The 23,976-nt window shown below is 38.4% G+C and overlaps 1 protein-coding gene across 1 annotated transcript; it reads right to left on the reverse strand.

Annotated features, from left to right (window-relative positions):
- Window positions 1-1,901: 1,901 nt before the first annotated feature.
- LOC134847777 (E3 ubiquitin-protein ligase RNF217-like) lies at window positions 1,902-23,211 on the reverse strand. The gene is made up of 4 exons (XM_063864994.1): window positions 22,287-23,211; window positions 3,906-4,235; window positions 3,145-3,358; window positions 1,902-2,306 (listed from the first exon to the last, which is right to left on the reverse strand). The coding sequence occupies exons 1-4, from the start codon at window positions 22,713-22,715 to the stop codon at window positions 2,143-2,145; spliced, it is 1,137 nt and encodes a 378-aa protein (XP_063721064.1). The 5' UTR covers window positions 22,716-23,211; the 3' UTR covers window positions 1,902-2,142.
- Between the last annotated feature and the right edge of the window lie 765 nt (window positions 23,212-23,976).

Consider the following 23,976-nt stretch of genomic DNA (forward strand, 5'->3'; position numbering starts at 1 on the left):
TGAGAAAGTAAAATGTAGAAAATCGAATTTTTTGGTGTATGGAAAACTGCTAGTTATACAGTTTCCATATACGAAAAATCACTAATCAGAGACCTTTCATGCAATTTTCTGTACTAATGGAATTGCATGAAAAATGTATAACTAGAATTTTTCCATATATGAAAATTGTCTGACTAGTTTTTTGGGTCAACCCGGGCTCCATAAATCCAAAATGGTTATCTTACATTTCCATACATCAAATGTAATGAAAAAAGCTTATTTTACAATTTTCATACAATTTCAAAAAAATAATTGAAAAAAGAAATTCGAACAAGTTTCTAGGGCTATTTGAACCAAAGTCTGGTGATAAGAACAACTAGGTTTCTTTTTTTCTTGGAAAAAAATGGTTATCATACAATTTCCATATATAAAAATTGTATGACTAGCATTTTTTTGATGGCGGCAACAAAAATTTTTCCAAGTATTTTAATTTTTTGTCTGCAACTTTTACACAACTCAGGTCGTTTCCAATGCATTGTAAATGCCAGACGATCAACCCTTTGGTGACTCTAGTTTTGATTAAACCATGGTTTAGTCACTTGTGTTCGGTCACGAACACATCCCAAAAATTTCGAGAATTAAAATTTTTTTAAAAATAAACTTTTTGGTTTATGAAAAAATGCTCGTGCTACAATTTCCATTATGGAAAAATGCTTATTTTAGAGTATTCTTAACTTTTTCTTTATCTATGGAATTGTACGAAATTGAATGATAAGCATTTTTTAATATATGAAAATTGTTTGATAATCCTTTTTGGTCAACCCGGGTCGACCCAAACCCCTGGGTCGAGTAATTTGTTTCGGTGAAGCACTGAAGTTGTACTCGACTTGAAAAGTCAATACGTAAAAAAATGTTAAAAAAACACATATCAAAAATAACCAGATGCTTTGCAATTTGCACAGAATGCTCCAATAATGTGATTTTTTATGCCAAAAACTAAGAATAAAAAAAACTGTCATTTTTTTTCATTTTTTGTTTTTTTTAGGTTGGTTGATGAGCGATAGTAACCAGAAATAAAAAGCTAGAAAAAACATAAACGCCAGAAAAAATGGAGGAAATTTTAGTTTAAAAGTTCCGCAGTCTGAAAAAAAAGTAGCCTGAAAAATGAAATTTTCAGCCTAGTTTTTCTCCTCACTGAGAGAATTTTTTGGAGTTTTTTAGAAACTGAATCAAGACCGATGAATGTTTAATATGATACCACACATGATCTTCTCTTAAGCTAATCTAAAAAGTAGAAAAAAACTTCGCCAGTGTTTCGGAGCAAAAAGAAATTTTAGAAATCAACAGACTTTGACTGTGGTCAGAAGCACATAGCACGAAGTGATTTTTTTGAAAGAAAAGAATTAAAAATAAAACGAAGGTGTCAACTCTAATTACAACTTTAGCAAATTGATTTAGATAAACCAGAGCAAGTTAAGGCAATACAACCCCGGTTTGAAAAAGAAGAGGAAATCCTTTATAGATCGATGCAATACTCAATTTAGCTTCAGTGCTGAAACCAGGGGCGGATCTAATTTTTTCTCGAGGGGGCGGGGGCGGATTTTTTTTATTTTGGTCGACCAAATGCTTTCCGAGCTCCCCTCAAATATACTATTATTTGGCGCCCAAGGCGCCTTGATTTTAATGACCGTCGGCCATACATGGAGATCTCAAAATAGCACAAAGGGGGGACCCTTTGGGTCGATAGGGGGTCAAATCCCTGAAAAAAAGAAGGCATTAATACCCCCCCCCTGGGTAAATCCGCTGGTGACTAAAACATTGATCAATAAGAGTTTTTCATCAATGCATCAACTTAATATCAGAAACAAATTTGCTTTTCTTTTTTAGAAAATATCCAGTTATATAAAATTACATACTACTTGCGATTGCTGATAAATATTCCACGCAAACGCCAAACGTCACAGCAAATGGTCTTAGAGCTAAATTGCCACCTGCCAGAATCCTATACAGAGAGGACATTTTACCGTTAGAGCAGCGGAGAAACATTGATTTCCTCTGCGATTTCAAGCCGAGGCCGAGCTTGTTTTAACTAAGATTTGATTAATTTTTATTTTTGTCATTCGTCTTGTAATTTTTAGGATTAATGATCGCTGACAGTTATGATCATGCAGGCACAATTTGTTCCTGAGTTTGTGCTTTGCAGCAGATTTTAGCAGACGACATGAATAGCAGAATGGGCAGGAATGAGATCACGAGGAATGGGAGTACAGCTAATACTAATACTCCCACCACAATGAAACACGGGAGCAGAACCAACTTCTTCGCGGCTAAAACAAAAAAAATTGAACCTAAAAAATTAATTAAAAAATGCATGCAATTCTTAACCATCAGGGACAAAACGGTGGTTCTCCGTTGGAAAAGAGAAGCTCGTATGTGGGTACTTCAACATGTGAAAGAATAATAGTCTTATTCTATCTAAATTTTAGAAAAAAAAACTGAACCATTTTGTCAAATTCAGAAGTTTTGTCAGATATAACCAATTATAGCTGAAAATGCTAAATCTAGACCTAAGAAACAATTTAAAACGGAACATCCCTATGTCAGAAGACCTTGGATGTACACACTACATCGTGGCAAAAACTCAACAAAAAGGAAATTTAAGGATTCAAAAGCTGTCTAAAAAAATTCAATGTATTTTTTTTATTTCATTATAATTATTTTATTATCAATTAGTTAATCATCATGCCAAAATTTGGAGCAAAACTTTTTGGAGCTCTCCTAAATTGACTTTTTCTCAAATGCTCTATCACCAGAGAGTTTCAAATTTGGCGAAAAAATATACTCTGTGGGCAAATTGATTAAAAGTTGAGCCAAAAAAGCGTCTTTTGGAAAAATTATTTAGACTTGGGTGGCCAAAAAGTGATGGAAAATCGTCCCTTAGGATTATGGTGTCAAAAAAGCAGTGAGTTTTTGTCAATAAGAGACCAAAAATGTGGTCTTACAGAAGCCCGTAGATTCTGACTATGATTCTGACTATGATTCTGACTATGATTCTGACTATGATTCTAGCCGTGAATCTGGCAATGATTCTAGTAGCAGACAATAGTCAATTCGAAAAAGCATGTGCAGTTATTTGTCATTAAGAAAAAAAATGTGTGCTCTTACAATAGACCATGATTCTGACCGCGTTCCTTTTGACCCTTGACTCCGGATACAATAAAGTGGGACATCCGACAATGCTGTACTTGTCGTAGTGATCCCCCACCAGCATCCGGTAGACCACACCCCCTTTGAAGGCCCTGCCACACTTGTAGCAGAAATCAGTCTTGCACCTCGTGCACTTCATATGCGTGCAACCGCCATCACGCTGAATATTGATCTGCAAAAAAATTATACACGCTTTTGCCTAATAAATAATAATCATCGTTGTTGTTTCAGTAACAATCATGATTTCAAAAAAAAAAGAAAAAAATTGAACAGTGTTTTTTTCCTTCCAGATACATATTAGCCAAAACGTAATTAAAAGCGTTTTTATTTCCAAATAGATCAAATTATCACCCTTTCTCCGAATTTTTGGTTCCGTAACTCCGAATAAGCAAATTTACCTGAAGTCATTTAATCGGTCGACCACCCAAAATTTACCCCTTTGCTAATCAATTTGTCGACCTATGAGAGGATGATACCTTTGTCGAAGCCTTCCTCCTGAACTACATCTTACTCGGATCTAGAAAAATCCTAGATCCACACTCTGACCTTAATTTACCAAATTTTGATTTGGTTGATTTTCTTTTGTGTTTTTTATCCTGAGCATATGCTTTCAAAATGCCTGAGTTTGCTTTAAAACTGCTAATTAGGTTTCAAAAATGGACGTCGTGACATTAGCTCAGGGGTGGCATTTGAAGAGGGATAAAAACTGTTGCAGCTACCTGGCATTTAGGACATTTCTGGGCATTAGGGTTCCAGTCAGTGTCCAGAGTTGCTCGCCACTCACTGAAAGTGTTGTCTGGTCTCTGATATTCTTTACAATTTTTGCCCTTATGAGACGGAGAGTGGCAGTAAAAGCACCAATTTAGCCCACACTGGCTGCATATAACATCCAGTGAGGCCTCGGAAGATTGGGGTTTGGTTTTGTTTGGAGTCACTTTTTCCAGGAAGTCGCAGCGGGGACACAGTTTCTCGTTCTTCTTCAGGTTTGCAATCAGAAGAAGACGAGCAAGCACTTTTTTCGTTTTGTCGTCAAGACAATCGAGGAGGTCCTGTAATTAAAATTTGCAATGTTACTCAAAAAATGTAAAACTGGAATAACTTTTATTGATTTTTTTTAGCTTTCTTCATCAATTATACCACAACTTTTTGTATTTTAGACCAAAATTTCTGGTCTCATAAAATAAAAGACGAAAAAAAGTCTTTGGTCTCATAAAATAAAAGTTAGTTAGTTTCTTTGGTTCAAAATGTTTGATTGTTCATAGTTTGAACAACTCGTTTAATTTTATAGTTATATATGTATTTATCAGATACTCATTTTGAATAAATTGAAGATAGTAGTCACGAGATAACTAAACTCAATAAGTGGAAAGATCCAATAAATCAAATTGATATATTTTTAGCGCTTTTTACCAGACCAGCAATTTACCAGATAGCTTAAATTAGGGCCTTTTATCATATTAAACATGCATTGAACACCCATGGGTTTTAATCGATTACAAAGGATTTCCGCGACAAAAACAAACAATTATAATTAATTACACATAAGAAATTCAGACCATCGATCCATAACAATTGATAAAAACCCATTTTTTAGAAATAAAACTGATTGTTTTGCGGCAAGTTTGTTGTCTTAAATGGGGAGCTTAATTGGGGGGAAGGGAATGTATCTCATGATGTTAAAACAAAAAAATATTCCATTCTCAGTAGAGTAGTCTAGTTCAGCGACAAACATCACTCATTTTCTCGCAAGTTAGACAAAAACGGAATAACAAAGATAAAATAATCAAGTCTCATCTTGAAATTGAAGAGGTTACACCGAACAGTAAAATAAAAATTTTACTGTAAAAGAAAAAATCAATACATATGTAGTGTAGAGGTTTTATTATGAATCTAAAACATGTTTATTACTTTTATTATAATTGTGTAACGTCGTATGACTCTCAAGGGCAACATTATAGTGACCGTACATTAAAACAAAACTTAGCAGAAAAAATCAATACAGATGTTGTGTAGAGGTTATACTATGAATCTAAAACATGTTTATTACTTTTATTATAATTGTGTAACGTCGTATGGCTCTCAAGGGCAACATTATAGTGACCGTACATTAAAACAAAACTTAGCAGAAAAAATCAATACAGATGTAGTGTAGAGGTTATATTATGAATCTAAAACATGTATATTACTTTTATTATAATTGTGTAACGTCGTATGGCTCTCAAGGGCAACATTATAGTGACCGTACATTAAAACAAAACTTAGCAGAAAAAATCAATACAGATGTAGTGTAGAGGTTATATTATGAATCTAAAACATGTTTATTACTTTTATTATAATTGTGTAACGTCGTATGGCTCTCAAGGGCAACATTATAGTGACCGTACATTAAAACAAAACTTAGCAGAAAAAATCAATACAGATGTTGTGTAGAGGTTATATTATGAATCTAAAACATGTTTATTACTTTTATTATAATTGTGTAACGTCGTATGGCTCTCAAGGGCAACATTATAATGACCGTACATTAAAACAAAACTTAGCAGAAAAAATCAATACAGATGTAGTGTAGAGGTTATATTATGAATCTAAAACATGTTTATTACTTTTATCATAATTGTGTAACGTCGTATGGCTCTCAAGGGCAACATTATAGTGACCGTACATTAAAACAAAACTTAGCAGAAAAAATCAATACAGATGTAGTGTAGAGGTTATATTATGAATCTAAAACATGTTTATTACTTTTATTATAATTGTGTAACGTCGTATGGCTCTCAAGGGCAACATTATAGTGACCGTACATTAAAACAAAACTTAGCAGAAAAAATCAATACAGATGTTGTGTAGAGGTTATATTATGATTCTAAAACATGTTTATTACTTTTATTATAATTGTGTAACGTCGTATGGCTCTCAAGGGCAACATTATAATGACCGTACATTAAAACAAAACTTAGCAGAAAAAATCAATACAGATGTAGTGTAGAGGTTATATTATGAATCTAAAACATGTTTATTACTTTTATCATAATTGTGTAACGTCGTATGGCTCTCAAGGGCAACATTATAGTGACCGTACATTAAAACAAAACTTAGCAGAAAAAATCAATACAGATGTTGTGTAGAGGTTATATTATGAATCTAAAACATGTTTAATACTTTTATTATAATTGTGTAACGTCGTATGGCTCTTAAGGGCAACAATATAGTGACCGTACATTAAAACAAAACTTAGCAGAAAAAATCAATACAGATGTAGTGTAGAGGTTATATTATGAATCTAAAACATGTTTATTACTTTTATTATAATTGTGTAACGTCGTATGGCTCTCAAGGGCAACATTATAGTGACCGTACATTAAAACAAAACTTAGCAGAAAAAATCAATTCAGATGTAGTGTAGAGGTTATATTATGAATCTAAAACATGTTTATTACTTTTATTATAATTGTGTAACGTCGTATGGCTCTCAAGGGCAAAATTATAGTGACCGTACATTAAAACAAAACTTAGCAGAAAAAATCAATTCAGATGTTGTGTAGAGGTTATATTATGAATCTAAAACATGTTTATTACTTTTATTATAATTGTGTAACGTCGTATGGCTCTCAAGGGCAACATTATAGTGACCGTACATTAAAACAAAACTTAGCAGAAAGAATCAATACAGATGTAGTGTAGAGGTTATATTATGAATCTAAAACATGTTTATTACTTTTATTATAATTGTGTAACGTCGTATGGCTCTCAAGGGCAACATTATAGTGACCGTACATTAAAACAAAACTTAGCAGAAAAAATCAATACAGATGTTGTGTAGAGGTTATATTATGAATCTAAAACATGTTTAATACTTTTATTATAATTGTGTAACGTCGTATGGCTCTCAAGGGCAACATTATAGTGACCGTACATTAAAACAAAACTTAGCAGAAAAAATCAATACAGATGTAGTGTAGAGGTTATATTATGAATCTAAAACATGTTTATTACTTTTATTATAATTGTGTAACGTCGTATGGCTCTCAAGGGCAACATTATAGTGACCGTACATTAAAACAAAACTTAGCAGAAAAAATCAATACAGATGTTGTGTAGAGGTTATATTATGAATCTAAAACATGTTTATTACTTTTATTATAATTGTGTAACGTCGTATGGCTCTCAAGGGCAACATTATAGTGACCGTACATTAAAACAAAACTTAGCAGAAAAAATCAATACAGATGTAGTGTAGAGGTTATATTATGAATCTAAAACATGTTTAAAACTTTTATTATAAAATTTGTGTAACGTCGTATGGCTCTCAAGGGCAACATTATAGTGACCGTAAATTTAACGTACAGCCAGTAGCTAGCGTGATTGTAGTGTGTTAAAATTGATTCTCTTTTTTTTTAATGCAGGCGAAAATATTAAGAAGTAGTGCAATGGCACATTTCTACAAGGCACAGTCAAATACGGATTCAGTCTATCGCGGCCCAGAAGATTTTTGGCATGGACCATCCTTGGAACCCCTGTTCTATGAGAGGATTGCATCCAGAGATTTCATTTAACTGTTATCGCAAAGAAGATATCGAGTAAGAAGACCTTCTCAATGACAATCTTTTCTCATAAAACGTTTACCCTACTTTGCACAGAGAAGCAAGCGGCACGAACAGAACAGGAGACAGGGAACAAAGAAACCCTTAATTCTTTCATTGGATGGCTACTCATAGTGAAAGACTACTCTGTTATGACTAATCTCGGGCCTTACTTTAGCCATTACGTATCAAAGCTACTTACGTATAAAGGAATCTTCTTCAAATAAGATGGTCGTTTCTGCACAGTTAAGGGCGCTAATCTTGTATTCGATGAAGGAATCTAATCAAGAAAAACAATTGGATTTATTTCTTAGAACCTTTGTCCCAAACCCAGTGAGCGAGTAAGTCTGTGTGGATCGCTTCTCTAATTTTCCGACGGTTCAAATAACTTGACGTACAACCGCAGCAGCAAAAAAAAAGAAATCGTAGAAAACTGAACTAAATTAAATGCGATTTCCAGTGTGAGAAGAGCGAACCAGGGGTCAGGTTTTGTGGCAAAAGCAATAAGCGAAATCTGTAAAAAAAAAACAGTATTTTAGTTAGTATTTTTAGTATTTAGTTATTATTTTATTAGCAGGTAATCACTGAGCCACAGGTCTGGTGTAACGGTGCATTAAAACGTTTCAACCAAAAACTAATGATATGTTCAATCCAAAAGCGAAAACCAGCGTTTAAATTGATAGTAATTGAAACTATGTACAATATAGTAACTACAATTCAGTCGATGGGAGATACACGGTTCGAAGCGCATTTCGATAGAAAAACGAATACTGTTTGGCACATGAAAACTCGCAACGCATCATTGGCAAACTTTTGATGGCAGCATGTTTTCTTTGCGATAAATCGGAACAAGAAAATGTTTTCTGTACAAGTTATGCAAGATTACGGACGATCAGATGAGAAATTCACCATGGGCGTGTTCGATAGGGCGAAACACTCCTTGGCTCCGAGTGCTTCAACCCAACGAACCTTGACGAATAAGAACAGCAACTTGACGCTAAATGGAGCACTAGTGTTGGATTGTCACAGAACAGATTATATAACTTTTCGGAAAACCAAGGATGGAATAAAATCGAATTCGTACTTTGAAGAGCTCAGAGACAAAGTTGTTCGGGAAACTGACCGTATATTTACTTTGGTTTCAGAAAAAATTATTCGAAACTTTGACATCTCGATAAATATAGGCACTCAGTCCAAGTCGCGAACAACCAGGTTAGCAATCAAGATCAGCCTGAAATTTCTGAGCCGTGATGCAAGGAAAACATCAGAGCTGACAGCATCGTCCGAATTACAGCCGCGAAGATCGGATCAAAACTACAGCAGATCGTCAGCAACCAACGACGGTTCGGACAATCACATTAGTTTCGACAGCTCGTCGGATGGTCACACCACAGACAGTTAAAACAGTGCCTCACTCGAGTTCCGAAGACGGTAGTGTCTCACGTAAGGAGGCAGCTCCCGAAGTCAGGCCAGCGAGCCCAGTTATGCTATTTTCGACGGACGAGGCAGAGGAAGAGGAATATGACCAGACGAGCGGTCAGGGGTCGTTTGAGATGGACACTCAGGACCCTCTAACACCTGAGGTAGAACTCAACTCGGCGAGGAAGAGAGCGATATAGAGATGGAAGGCCTGAGTAAACCTTCGCCAAGTGCCGGGGCAGTAAACAGAAGGGATTCGGTGAAGAAACACCGAAAACAGCAGTAACCCGACGCAACACAAGACCGTTACGGGAAAGTCGACCGCCAAAGGTTCTGGGAGATTGATTTTGTGCAGTATCAAAAAATACAAATAGAATCAATGCAGTCTCACAGCAAAATACATCTTAGGAGGAGCGAAACGTCTCGCCAAGAATTACGCCGTGCATGGTGTTACGAACTGCGAGCCGAGCGCGTGGTGGTAGCAATGTCATTGTTCGGGAGAGAAAGAAACCGAAAACCAGCAGCCCATCAAAAGAGATAACGAGTTAGAAGAAGCGCTGCGCTGAGGACACCTGCTTTGATAGGGTCATGTGTCGGTTCTACTCGGGGAGTGATTATGTCCAAGATGATATCCTGTGGCCGGATGGGGACGTATCTGGACGTTTTGTGGATGTGTTGGACAAATCTAAGCGAATTGTCAAGCTTACATTAGATATAACCTCTGTGATTGATTCGCATGGCGTCGCAATCGATAGTTTTAGATTGCAGTCCCTTTACCAAGGGTTAGAGGAAGTGATTTGCAATAGCCAGGAAGAACCCCAACCCAGGGAGGTTAGTCGATATCGCTCAAGCCGAGATCCAACGAACGCGAATATCAATTCACAAGGCAGGAAGAAAATTGATCAATAGGATCGGGTTGGAATCAGTGGTGTGAGTACCAATAACAAGGAGGATCAGAAGTGCTACGCCGGTTAAGTAATTGGAGCGCCAGGCACGATAGTGCAGTAACAAGGAATGATAAAACGATGGCTGTTAAATGATGAATTGACTGTATTCTAGTTCGCATAAATAAGAGAGTGAACTAGAGGTCAACGCATAACAGCTAGACAGTTCTAGGCTGATTGACAGGCAGGTACCAAACTCACACTTAATTATAGTGTGAGAACTCTCAGAGATAAGTAGATAAAGAAATAGCAACTAGGATGAATGACAACTGAACATTGTAGCCCCTGACATTTCCGTATGGATGTAAAATTTAAATACATAGTAATTTAAATTTATTATAATAATTAATAATATTCAACCTGCCGCCTCAACTAACACAATACAACAAACTTGAGTTTTAGGCTTATGGCCATCCCTCTCCCTGGGTAACGAGTTTTAAATGAGTTTTAAATAAGGTTCACTTTCCTTCTCCCCCTGGATGTTTTCCTTTTTGTTCCGCCCCTTGGATATTTTCGATCATGACTCCTCCCATTTTATCTACTGGCTTTCTTCTTCTGGTACTCCTTCTGGTCCCCGAGCTTTCACTTTGACTGCCAGATTCGACGTCTTTTTCTTGGCTACTATTCATAAGGCATTCTCTCGCCGCTAACGCCGGTCGGTCTTGGCTCCCCTTTCCTTAGTTTCTGTCCCCCTTTTCCTCGCCTCGCTTTCGTCCCTCTAGTTTTTGCTCTTGCTCCCGTTCCATGTTCTGCTACTGCTGTACTGCCGCTTGGGCCTTGTCCCGCCGCAATCGCTTCATGTCTCGCTAACACTTCTATTGGCAATCGTGCAGGGATAATATTTAGTGGCTGGTAATCTTCACTATCCGAACTGTCAGACTGGAAGGTGGCTACCGACACTTTTTTCATAGCCTTTGGTCTTTTTGATTTCGGGCTTTCGACTACCCCTTTCTTTGCGCTCGATAACATCTCCTTGAGCGTAGCCAGCTTCAGTTTCTTGGGAAGTATGGGTTTTTGCTTTTCTGCCACTGCACTTTTCCTAAGAACAGATCCGTTTTTTAGCTTGATAGCATGTTTGGATTCAGAGATAACATTAGATTTTAAGAGTTTGTACCGATTTAGGGTCTTGCTGGTTGTACGCTGGTACAGGTGGCGTGCGCCTCCACTCCCTTGGACGTTAGGGCCAGTGTCTTTACTCCCTTGGATTTTCGGGGCAACTCCTGATCCCTCCCCTGGACACGTGTCCATTTGCTGATCGCTATCAAGCATGATAGGGGCCCTTCTTAAAGATGGAGCGTATGTCAGATCGGACCTTTCCTCCCATTTCGAGTGCTGAGGGAATTCAATTTAACTCAACTCAGGATCATTTTCGTCTAAACACAAACATTTTTGTTTTAAGACGTTCTTCCAATTCAAATTTTTCAAACTTGGTTTTTTCGTAAGATTGCGTAAAACGCTGGTAGCCTCCCGGCCGTGGTGGGCTTCAAAAGGTGTTAATTTAGTAGTTGCATTTTTGGAAAATCGTAGCGCGCCTAGCGCTTTATCGACCATCGATTCTAGAGACTTATGCTCTTTGTCAGTCGCATAGGTTAGGACAAAATTCTTCAAACTCCCTATTGTCCGTTCATCGGACCCCGTGCCTCGATGATCGTTCACTGGTGAGTACAATAGCTCGATGCCTTCGCTGTTACAGAAGCTTTTAAACGTATTAGATGTAAAACATGATCCCTGATCAACGTGTATTTTCCGGGGTACTCCATGTTGAGTTATGTATTTATCGAGAAATTTTAAGACTCTATCTGACGTGTTAGTGGTAGTAACCATTGCTGATGGCCACCTTGAGAACCGGTCCGTAGCAACCAAGACATATTTCTTACTCTCGTTCAAGTAGTTTATTGGTCCCCAGAAATCCAATTGTATACATTCATTGGGTTCCCTTGGTTCAGGGACCTTCCCCATGTCACCCTTGGGTAATAACGATTTTAGATTCTTACCCGCTTCCGTGCATTGCTGACAGTACGTGGCCTTTGCTGCCAAACTTTTGTCAATAAGAGACCAAAAATGTGGTCTTACAGAAGCCCGTAGATTCTGACTATGATTCTGACTATGATTCTGACTATGATTCTAGCCGTGAATCTGGCAATGATTCTAGTAGCAGACCATAGTCAATTCGAAAAAGCATGTGCAGTTATTTGTCATTAAGAAAACAAAGTGTGCCCTTACAATAGACCATGATTCTGACCGCGTTCCTTTTGATCCTCGACTCCGGATACAATAAAGTGGGACATCCGACAATGCTGTACTTGTCGTAGTGATCCCCCACCAGCATCCGGTAGACCACACCCCCTTTGAAGGCCCTGCCACACTTGTAGCAGAAATCAGTCTTGCACCTCGTGCACTTCATATGCGTGCAACCGCCATCACGCTGAATATTGATCTGCAAAAAAAATTATACACGCTTTTGCCTAATAAATAATCATCGTTGTTGTTTCAGTAACAATCATGATTTCAAAAAAAAGAAAAAAATTGAACAGTGTTTTTTTCCTTCCAGATACATATTAGCCAAAACGTAATTAAAAGCGTTTTTATTTCCAAATAGATCAAATTATCACCCTTTCTCCGGATTTTTGGTTCCGTAACTCCGAATAAGCAAATTTACCTGAAGTCATTTAATCGGTCGACCACCCAAAATTTACCCCTTTGCTAATCAATATGTCGACCTATGAGAGGATGATACCTTTGTCGAAGCCTTCCTCCTGAACTACATCTTACTCGGATCTAGAAAAATCCTAGATCCGCACTCTGACCTTAATTTACCAAATTTTGAACCAATTTTGCGCAGTTTTGAAATATGTACGGAGGGGGGATTTTGAACGACTAGCCTGGTTGATTTTCTTTTGTGTTTTTTATCCTGAGCATATGCTTTCAAAATTCCTGAGTTTGCTTTAAAACTGCTAATTAGGTTTCAAAAATGGACGTCGTGACATTAACTTAGGGGTGGCATTTGAAGAGGAATAAAAACTGTTGCAGCTACCTGGCATTTAGGACATTTCTGGGCATTAGGGTTCCAGTCAGTGTCCAGGGTTGCTCGCCACTCACTGAAAGTGTTGTCTGGTCTCTGATATTCTTTACAATTTTTGCCCTTATGAGACGGAGAGTGGCAGTAAAAGCACCAATTTAGCCCACACTGGCTGCAAACAACATCCAGTGAGGCCTCGGAAGATTGGGGTTTGATTTTGTTTGGAGTCACTTTTTCCAGGAAGTCGCAGCGGGGACACAGTTTCTCGTTCTTCTTCAGGTTTGCAATCAGAAGAAGACGCGCAAGCACTTTTTTCGTTTTGTCGTCAAGACAATCGAAGAGGTCCTGTAATTAAAATTTGCAATGTTACTCAAAAAATGTAAAACTGCAATAACTTTTATTGATTTTTTTAGCTTTCTTTATCCATTATACCACAACTTTTTGTATTTTAGACCACAATTTCTGGTCTCATAAAATAAAAGTCGAAAAAAATTCTTTGGTCTCATAAAATAAAAGTTAGTTTTTTTGGTTCAAAATGTTTGATTGTTCATAGTTTGAACAACTCGTTTAATTTTATAGTTATATGTGTATATATATAAATATATACACACACATATATTGTGGTAGCAATGTCATTGTGCGGGAGAAATCAAGAAAGGAACCGAGAACCAGCAGCCCACCAAAAAAGATAATGAGTTAGAAGAAGCGCTGCGCTGAGGACACCAGTTCTACTGGGGGAGTGATTATGTCCAAGATGATATCCTGTGGCCGGATGGGGACGTATCTGGACGTTTTGTGGATGTGCTGGACAAATCTAAGCGAATTGTCAAGCTTACATTAGATATAACCTCTGTGATTGATTCGCATGGCGTCGCAATCGATAGTTTTAGATTGCAGTCCCTCTACCAAGGGTTAGAGGAAGTGATTTGCAATAGCCAGGAAGAACCCCAACCCAGGGAGGTTAGTCGATATCGCTCAAGCCGAGATCCAACGAACGCGAATATCAATTCACAAGGCAGGAAGAAAATTGATCAATAGGATCGGGTTGGAATCAGTGGTGTGAGTACCAATAACAAGGAGGATCAGAAGTGCTACGCCGGTTAAGTAATTGGAGCGCCAGGCACGATAGTGCAGTAACAAGGAATGATAAAACGATGGCTGTTAAATGATGAATTGACTGTATTCTAGTTCGCATAAATAAGAGAGTGAACTAGAGGTCAACGCATAACAGCTAGACAGTTCTAGGCTGATTGACAGGCAGGTACCAAACTCACACTTAATTATAGTGTGAGAACTCTCAGAGATAAGTAGATAAAGAAATAGCAACTAGGATGAATGACAACTGAACATTGTAGCCCCTGACATTTCCGTATGGATGTAAAATTTAAATACATAGTAATTTAAATTTATTATAATAATTAATAATATTCAACCTGCCGCCTCAACTAACACAATACAACAAACTTGAGTTTTAGGCTTATGGCCATCCCTCTCCCTGGGTAACGAGTTTTAAATGAGTTTTAAATAAGGTTCACTTTCCTTCTCCCCCTGGATGTTTTCCTTTTTGTTCCGCCCCTTGGATATTTTCGATCATGACTCCTCCCATTTTATCTACTGGCTTTCTTCTTCTGGTACTCCTTCTGGTCCCCGAGCTTTCACTTTGACTGCCAGATTCGACGTCTTCTTCTTGGCTACTATTCATAAGGCATTCTCTCGCCGCTAACGCCGGTCGGTCTTGGCTCCCCTTTCCTTGTTTCTGTCCCCCTTTTCCTCGCCTCGCTTTCGTCCCTCTAGTTTTTGCTCTTGCTCCCGTTCCATGTTCTGCTACTGCTGTACTGCCGCTTGGGCCTTGTCCCGCCGCAATCGCTTCATGTCTCGCTAACACTTCTATTGGCAATCGTGCAGGGATAATATTTAGTGGCTGGTAATCTTCACTATCCGAACTGTCAGACTGGAAGGTGGCTACCGACACTTTTTTCATAGCCTTTGGTCTTTTTGATTTCGGGCTTTCGACTACCCCTTTCTTTGCGCTCGATAACATCTCCTTGAGCGTAGCCAGCTTCAGTTTCTTGGGAAGTATGGGTTTTTGCTTTTCTGCCACTGCACTTTTCCTAAGAACAGATCCGTTTTTTAGCTTGATAGCATGTTTGGATTCAGAGATAACATTAGATTTTAAGAGTTTGTACCGATTTAGGGTCTTGCTGGTTGTACGCTGGTACAGGTCGCGTGCGCCTCCACTCCCTTGGACGTTAGGGCCAGTGTCTTTACTCCCTTGGATTTTCGGGGCAACTCCTGATCCCTCCCCTGGACACGTGTCCATTTGCTGATCGCTATCAAGCATGATAGGGGCCCTTCTTAAAGATGGAGCGTATGTCAGATCGGACCTTTCCTCCCATTTCGAGTGCTGAGGGAATTCAATTTAACTCAACTCAGGATCATTTTCGTCTAAACACAAACATTTTTGTTTTAAGACGTTCTTCCAATTCAAATTTTTCAAACTTGGTTTTTTCGTAAGATTGCGTAAAACGCTGGTAGCCTCCCGGCCGTGGTGGGCTTCAAAAGGTGTTAATTTAGTAGTTGCATTTTTGGAAAATCGTAGCGCGCCTAGCGCTTTATCGACCATCGATTCTAGAGACTTATGCTCTTTGTCAGTCGCATAGGTTAGGACAAAATTCTTCAAACTCCCTATTGTCCGTTCATCGGACCCCGTGCCTCGATGATCGTTCACTGGTGAGTACAATAGCTCGATGCCTTCGCTGTTACAGAAGCTTTTAAACGTATTAGATGTAAAACATGATCCCTGATCAACGTGTATTTTCCGGGGTACTCCATGTTGAGTTATGTATTTATCGAGAAATTTTAAGACTCTATCTGACGTGTTAGTGGTAGTAACCATTGCTGATGGCCACCTTGAGAACCGGTCCGTAGCAACCAAGACATATTTCTTACTCTCGTTCAAGTAGTTTATTGGTCCCCAGAAATCCAATTGTATACATTCATTGGGTTCCCTTGGTTCAGGGACCTTCCCCATGTCACCCTTGGGTAATAACGATTTTAAATTCTTACCCGCTTCCGTGCATTGCTGACAGTACGTGGCCTTTGCTGCCAAACTGCGGTACATGTAGGGATACCAGACGTCACGCGCTGCTTCATACATGTTCCTTTTACCGTGATGGTAATAATGTATCCGCGACTCAATTGGGACTTGTAATGGCAAAGGAATGACCAGCCGTCCATCTAGCCACACACAATCATCCCGCAATGACAAATCGTTTGCGTATTGGGCCCAGTACTTCCCAATCTTCAGGAGTTCTTCTTTCAAGTTAATCCTTTTCTCCAACGCTTCTTTTACTCGTACTAAGTTCACATCCGCCGGTATGTTTGAGGCAATAAATTCTAGATTAAATAATTCTGGTAACGCTTGGGATTTCTTGATAACCTTGCAATCCCGGGGAATGATAGACATAACTTGTTGATTTGGGTTAACGGTCGGAAAAAGCTCGCCTGGGAATTTCGAAGGTATAGAAAGTTCTGTATTAATTTTTGAATCCCGTGTATATTTAGTAATGGCAACAATTTCAGGGTTAATGACAGTTATTTCATCGCTACTCAATTAGTTTTCATCTAGTCTAAGCGGAGAGTTGATTTTAGAGTGTAGTCTATTCGGAGGGTTAGTTTGGGAATCGATTTCAACATTTTCAATTTCAAATACTGGGAAAGAACAATTCGACTCACTATCCATTTTGTTTGAATTATTTGATATAGGCCAATTTAACCGTCTTCCAAGGGAACAATATATAGAGCACACTGAATGTCCCTTGGATTTCTTTGATTTACGCGTTATGCAAACTGATCGTTTCCTATTGGTCGGTGTCTTCACGCATGACTTTCCGCCCTCAACCGTCGCTGTTTGTAAGCATGTTTTCCGTTCTCGCTTCTGATTGGATGAAAACTGTCTAGACTGTTTAGAACCAGTTCCTTTAATGTCCTGATGATTTCGTTCACCAAGGGCTTTTAAATCATCTGTGAAACCAAGGGTTTTTCTAATTGAAGCGATTTTTGCCACGGTGAACAAATTATCATATTGACTTATCGGTTTAGGGGGTTCGCTAGGATGCCTTGACAAGTAATCTGCTAATCCGATCTTGGCGCCTGGTTTGTGTTCTATTATAAAGTCAAAAGGAATCAGTCTGTCTAGCCAACGTGTCAGTCGTGAAAAGAGTGTTTTGTTTTTCTTGTTATTCCCGTTAAGTAATGAAATCAGGGCCTTATGATCCGTGATAACTGTAAAAGATCTTCCTAAAATGTAGTTTCTGAAATATTCGGCCCCCCATACCACCGCCAGCATTTCAAGCTCGTTAGTGGAATATTTCTTTTCGGCTGCGTTTAAGAATCGTGATGCAAACGAGATAGGGCGCCACCCTTCTGTACCCAATTGCTCTAGAACCGCTCCAAGACCATTATGGCTTGCATCGCAGACAACTCTAATGTCTTTATGAATATCAAAATGTTTTATTTCAACTATGTTTGCGACCCCCAATTTAATGTTTTGAAAAGCATTTTCACATTCCGCGGTCCAGTTATATTCATTTCACTTGCTGAGAAGTGGCCTTAATGGAGCTGACATCTCCGCTATCGCTGGTAAATATTTATACAAGCTGTGAATTGAGCCCATAAATGATTTCAATTGAGTGACTGTTTTAGGAGCATTTAATGCGTCTATCGGCGATGTTTTGCGTTTAAGCCGCGTAACCCCCGTTTCGGTTATACGATGGCCGAGCCACTCGCATTCTCTTTTCGCAAACTCGCATTTTGGTAGTTTCAGTGATATGTTTTCGCGATTTAGTTTCCTGAGGATCTTTTCAACCAAGGAGATGTGTTCTACATCCGTTTCCTTGGTTGTAACCAAAAGATCATCAATAAACGCGTTCGCTTGTGGGAATTTGTTCAAAATTGAGTCCATTACTCGTTGAAACTCTGCCGGCATGGACGTTAGCCCGTAAAACCCTGTCCGGAATCGGTATGATCCCGTTGACCGTCCGCCCACCAGAGAAAAATTACAGTGCACGCTTGTTTCTTCACTAAGTGGTAGTTGCCCATACGGGTACGTTAGATCCATCGTAGTAAAATACACCTCCCCTTGTTTTTTCTCGGAAATAAGTTGTCCTATTGTATCTACAAGTTCTTCTATATTTGGCATTTGGTATTCGTTTTTATGAACTTGTTTAGTAAGCTCTCGAGATTCCAATGCTAACTTCACGGACCCGTCTTTTTTTACGGTGATGACGATCGGAGAAACAAAATATCGATCCGAACATTCTTTCAACTTTTCTATATGTCCCTGGGTTAATAGCTTATCAATTTCCTTGTCCACCTTTTCTTGGAGCGTTACCGGCACTCTCCGTCCCTTCTGCTGCACTGGTACAAGATTTTTGAAAAATTCCACTTGAACCTTGTAGTTCCAAATTTTTCCGACTCTAGTAAAAAGTTTTGGGAATAGCTTACTGAAGTATAATTGCCATTGGTCCATCTGCTCATCCTCCGATTCGTTGTGCCCTTCCTCACATGAATTGTCTTCCGTCCCCTGGATGTTCATTACTTCCCCCCTTGGATCTGCTTGCATCAACTGGAGTCCGAGTTTTCCCATCAAATCACGACCCACGATGGATGGTCTGGTCCCCCCAATGACTCGGACTTCTGCTTTCGTCTTCCAGCCGTTTGATGCTAACTCGAGTTCCATTCTGCCCAACATCTTGATCCAATTGTTGCTGTAATCCCGGAATTCGTCATTGTCAGCGTCATCTTGTTTTAAGTTAATTCCCGCTCTTCCCACTGTTCTCCTCAAATCGTCTAATGTTAAGATGGATATCGGCGATCCACTGTCGATCCAGATGTTCATCGGGTGTCCATTGATATATATTTTGAGTTTAGGTCCGGCAACTTTCAATAAGGTCTCTTTCTTCCGTCTGATTGCCATAACCATGTAGTCGTCGGAACTTTCTGATGACCAGCTGTGGTGTTCTCGTTTAACGAAACTTACTGAATTCGTTGCAACTTGGGGCCCCACGTCATCCGAGGGGGTATCTTCTTCCTCGAATAGCTCATACCCTTGGATTAGTCCAACCGGTTGCCCCCCCTTGACTGTCGTTTTCCCCGGCAAGTCCTCTCAAAATGCCCGACCTTTTTGCAAAAGTTGCATGTGATGGCTCTTGCTGGGCATCGCTGTCGGTGTTCTGGTGTGAAGTTCGGTTGATCGCAATTGTAACATCTTCGTTCTTGCATTCGTTCTTGTGTTCGACCTCCTCCACGATTCGAGTATTGGCCCCGTCCCCTTGGCATTCCTCGTCCCCTGGATCCACGAATATTGCTGATTGGTTCCGTTTTGATCTGCAGGGAACCCCCTGGCGATGGATAAACCGCTCCCGTGGAACCGGATGCGACGCCCTTGTAAGTCTTTGCGCACTTGTCCCCTCTTTCATACGACATCGCGATTCTCAATGCTTCCTCCGGGGTCTTAGTTTCCCGACACAGATCGTTCTGCGCGTCCCTGTTCCTCATATTGAATATAAATATGTCTCTCACCATTTTCCGCTCCTGGGTGCCCAAATTGCATCTTGCCGCCATTCCGCTAAGTTCTGCATAGAACGATTCTAAGCTTTCCCCCTCCTTTTGTTTCCTCGATAACATCTGGTACATCTCGTACGTTTCATTTCGCTCTTTCTGGAAGAGAGCTACACAGGTATCCAAAAAACGTGGGTATCGTATTGTTTCCATATTTAAATGTGGGTGCTGATTATGCAAGGCTCTCTGTCCCTCGTGTCCCAGGCATAGGTACAGATTCGATATCAGTTTACGTTCACCTTCTTCCCTTGGTTTGCCACCAATGTCACCCAGGTCATTAATCTGTGCTTCAGTCAATGTCGATGCAAAGTAAAATTCCGACGAGACTAGTCCATGTTTCGCCACCATTGCCCAATGAAATCGTTGTTTCCAGTGTTCCCATAAGAGTTGTGGTTCCGCCTGATTCGGAGGCCAGAATGCCACAATTCCAAGGGGGTTTTTCCCCCCTTCATCCACTGGCTGCGCCATAACAAGGAATGATAAAACGATGGCTGTTAAATACTGAATTGACTGTATTCTAGTTCGCATAAATAAGAGAGTGAACTAGAGGTCAACACATAACAGCTAGACAGTTCTAGGCTGATTGACAGGCAGGTACCAAACTCACACTTAATTATAGTGTGAGAACTCTCAGAGATAAGTAGATAAAGAAATAGCAACTAGGATGAATGACAACTGAACATTGTAGCCCCTGACAGCAGAGTACACCCTTGGTAGTCAAAGCCAACTAAAATTGAGTCAATGAGAGATCGTGTGACAGCGCCAGCGGTAATAGCAGTCGAGGGATCGAAGGACGGTCCAGGAGTTTTGAAAGGAACAGACCTAGGAACCGGCGGAAGGGTGGGGGAAGAAGAAATGTAGATAGAAGATAGCCTGTAGGCTGCGAGCTGATTAGTATAAATTGATTATATACAATAAAGTTCAGTGCAGTAAAATTGATTGTTATTGTGATAATAAAAAGACATCCTAGAGCATGTCTTTTTATTATTGTTTAAAATTTACGAAACATTTCTTTTTTTAGTTCTAACGCTTCACTTATAGATTTTTGAGTATTTCACTTTCTTTAGCTTATCATTGTGAATCAGTCCCTGCATATCCCAGCTATCGGGGAAACCAATTTAGCTATCACCGGCAAACAGCGCCTTACCCCCTTCTGATTTTCATAAAAGGGGAAACAGATTTTAAAAAATCAGATATCGATGTAATAATTTTGCGAGGGTGATTGGGGGTGTCGTAATTTTCATACAATTTTTAAAAAAAAACTTTTTTTGGGGCAACCCAATCTAATCAGAGAGTATCCTCCTTACACTATACAAGTCAAATTTCCTCAAAATCTGGCGTTGCAGACAAAATATTATAAACGCTCTTTTAAACTTCTGCTAGTTTTTCGGCTGTTTTTGCGCAAAATCTTACCATGTAATGAAAAATTTTATTACTCAAATTAGTTTAAAAGCGTATTTTCAAACAATCGGATCTCTTTAAAATGAACTTTGCAATCTCAACTCATGTTAGAAAGCTTTGGTCTTATGCACTAAACGAACCAAATTCATCAGTTCTACATTCTCTTCAACTGAAATTAGAATGTGGTTGAATCCGATTGGCTAATTGAAGTTATTAAGTTATTAGCAGATAAAGTTATTAGCCGAAATGATTCACAGTTTAGAGTTTTTGTTTTGTCAAGCCATTTTACTAATTTTTTTTTTTGGCTGGGCAAGGTAGCACGAGTGTTTCGAAATTAATTTGATTAATTTACAAAATTCCACCATTCGGTAATTTTGGCTTATATTTTTATCTGCTGGAAATGTTGATCGGAATGCTTGACCGCGTTGCTTGATATTGATTAGCTAAAATCTGCCAGTCAGATTCGATCGCATAAATTTTAGCTCACGATATAGAAAAGTTGGTTTCGGACCGTTTAGTGCATCAGACCCGAAAACTTTCTAATCTGATGCATCTGTTCATTCTTTTTGACCTCTCATCTAAATTAGAAGCTAAAATTTTCAACAACTATGTTAAAACTAATTTTGAAACTTTTCGGTCCGAGATTGAAAGTGAGGAGGAACATTGAATTTGGATTTGTTTTTTTTTCTCCACGCAAACACAAATACCCTAAATTAACATCGATCGAAATGGATCGAGTGATTTTAAAAAAATTTCAGCCCTGGTGTAAATGATGCTTAAAGTATGATAACTTTGTCCCAGTGACGAGAAAAAATTTATTTTTCGAGTTATAGTTTAGTTAGCGACAAAGCGAGCAAGCGAGCAGACTTATTGTAGAGAATAAGCCAATAAATTTAGTTTTTCTTCCGTAAAATGAACCTTGAAGGTTTTTCGTCTATTTTGAGATTTGAAAACTTCAAAAAAATTCTGCAAACAAAATGAAATTTTTTGAAAGTTATGATTTTTTTGATTTTCTAGTCATTTTGCATTTTTCGACTAAAATTGCTGTCCAAATTGATTTTTTTACAATGACTATGTGTGTATATTATATTTTTGATTTTGAAAAGAAGAGCCTACCGTGTGTTTTACTGATTTGTCGCAAAAGGGACAAGAAACATCAAATATTCCACCAGAAATCTGTGTTTCAACGTGAAGTTTGAAGCACATATAGCACACAAAATTTTTGCAGCAGCTCAGTTTTTCACCGCTGGCTAATTCTAAGCAGATAAAACATAGCAGCCATGTTCGTCTCTCGGTCGAAAAACTGGCTTCGGATTGCGTTTCAGGTTGTATGATTGAATTATTGTGATGAGTATCATTAGATGATTCTAGAAAATTCTCTGTGCTGTAATTGGCTGATTCTGCGCTGAGTTGGATTTCAGTAAACTGTGACATTTCGAGCTCGTCTGGCGTTTCTCCGGAAGTTTCTTTCCCGGAAGAGTTGCCCTCTTCAACTTCCGTTCGTGGGTTCTCATTGTCAGGTTTTACAGGAATTTCAGAAGTCATAATTTTTCACCAGTATTACAATCCTCGAGTTAATTTTCAACTGGAGCAAACATAAATTTTTTTTACAAAATTGTTCATGTACCCGTTTAAGAACTAATTAAATGAAGGAAATAAAATCAAAACAAACGGAAAATGATATTTTAGATTTTGTCAATGATATAGACTTACTCAGCTCCTAAACCACGCCGATTTAACTTATCTTAAAACAAGTAAAATTCATCGCTCTTTGGTTTTGACGCGGAAATAATAACTATTTGGAAAACTTGATACTAAAGGAATCTTCTAAGTAAATTTAATTGAAGGCAAAAGGTGAATAACTTAAAGAGACTTTTTGCAGGTCTTCTGAATAATATTAAATTATTAATTTTGGCGAGATTTTCTTTTCAATCAAATGGTGCAGAATATTCACATGATGAAAATATGTAAAAGACCATTGTTTTGGTTGTATCTTTTATGGTTCTTTTTGGTCGCATTTGAGAAAATCAGAGTGCAAGTAAAAAAAGGTTTAAATATAAATAAACGTGCATCGCATGGTAAAACTAAGCACACATTTTTGATTTCCAATATTTTTACACAATGCATCGCAAAGCAGAGCTCACACAAATAAAAAGAAAAAATTCAACCGTTTGAAACTTAATAGGTGTATAATGCAGAATATCAAATTATCAAAAATTCGAAGGTGCAGAAAAACGCTTGAGTTTTGAAAAAATAACAGCGGGCCAAATAGCTAATGAGCCTAAAGTCGACTCTTTTTTGTTGTTAGGTTTCTGGGATTCTCCCTGTTAATATCATAGAAATATCTATTAGTTTTTTCAGTCCCAATACAAATCCGAAGCGTATTCAGACGTGGAAGGCTCTGTTACATATCAACAAACCGGTGCCAAGTAATTTGAATGAGTAAATATTTTAATTGCTACAGGATATCAAAATAGAAAAAAATGGACACAATTTGAATGAGTAAATATTTTAATTGCTACAGGATATCAAAATAGAAAAAAATGGACACATTACGAGGCCAAACTGTGCACTGGATAGGAGCACAATTTTGTGTCTGTATGTTCCTGGATTCCAGAGACAAGTCTTAAAATATGTTCCAAAATGTAAGTGGATTCCACAAACAAAATTTCAATTGATTCCGCATACATATACCTGTAAGGTAAATTTTGTCGCCACATTTGTTTTGTTGCGGATTCCGCAACAAGCAAATATAGCTAGTTGTTTTGGATTAGGCAACTGTAAGTGGATTTCGCAAAATGTATGC

This window comes from Symsagittifera roscoffensis, chromosome 6 (genome assembly GCF_963678635.1).
Source record: "Symsagittifera roscoffensis chromosome 6, txSymRosc1.1, whole genome shotgun sequence".
NCBI lineage: Eukaryota > Metazoa > Xenacoelomorpha > Acoela > Convolutidae > Symsagittifera > Symsagittifera roscoffensis.

Excerpts from the sequence above, each read along its gene's own strand:
- LOC134847777 (XM_063864994.1), bottom strand. The coding sequence starts at position 22,715 with ATGACTTCTGAAATTCCTGTAAAACCTGACAATGAGAACCCACGAACG. Across the intron at positions 4,236-22,286 it reads ACAAATCAGTAAAACACACG|GACCTCCTCGATTGTCTTGA; the intron begins GTAGGCTCTTCT and ends TTTTAATTACAG. Across the intron at positions 3,359-3,905 it reads AGAAATGTCCTAAATGCCAG|ATCAATATTCAGCGTGATGG; the intron begins GTAGCTGCAACA and ends ATTTTTTTGCAG.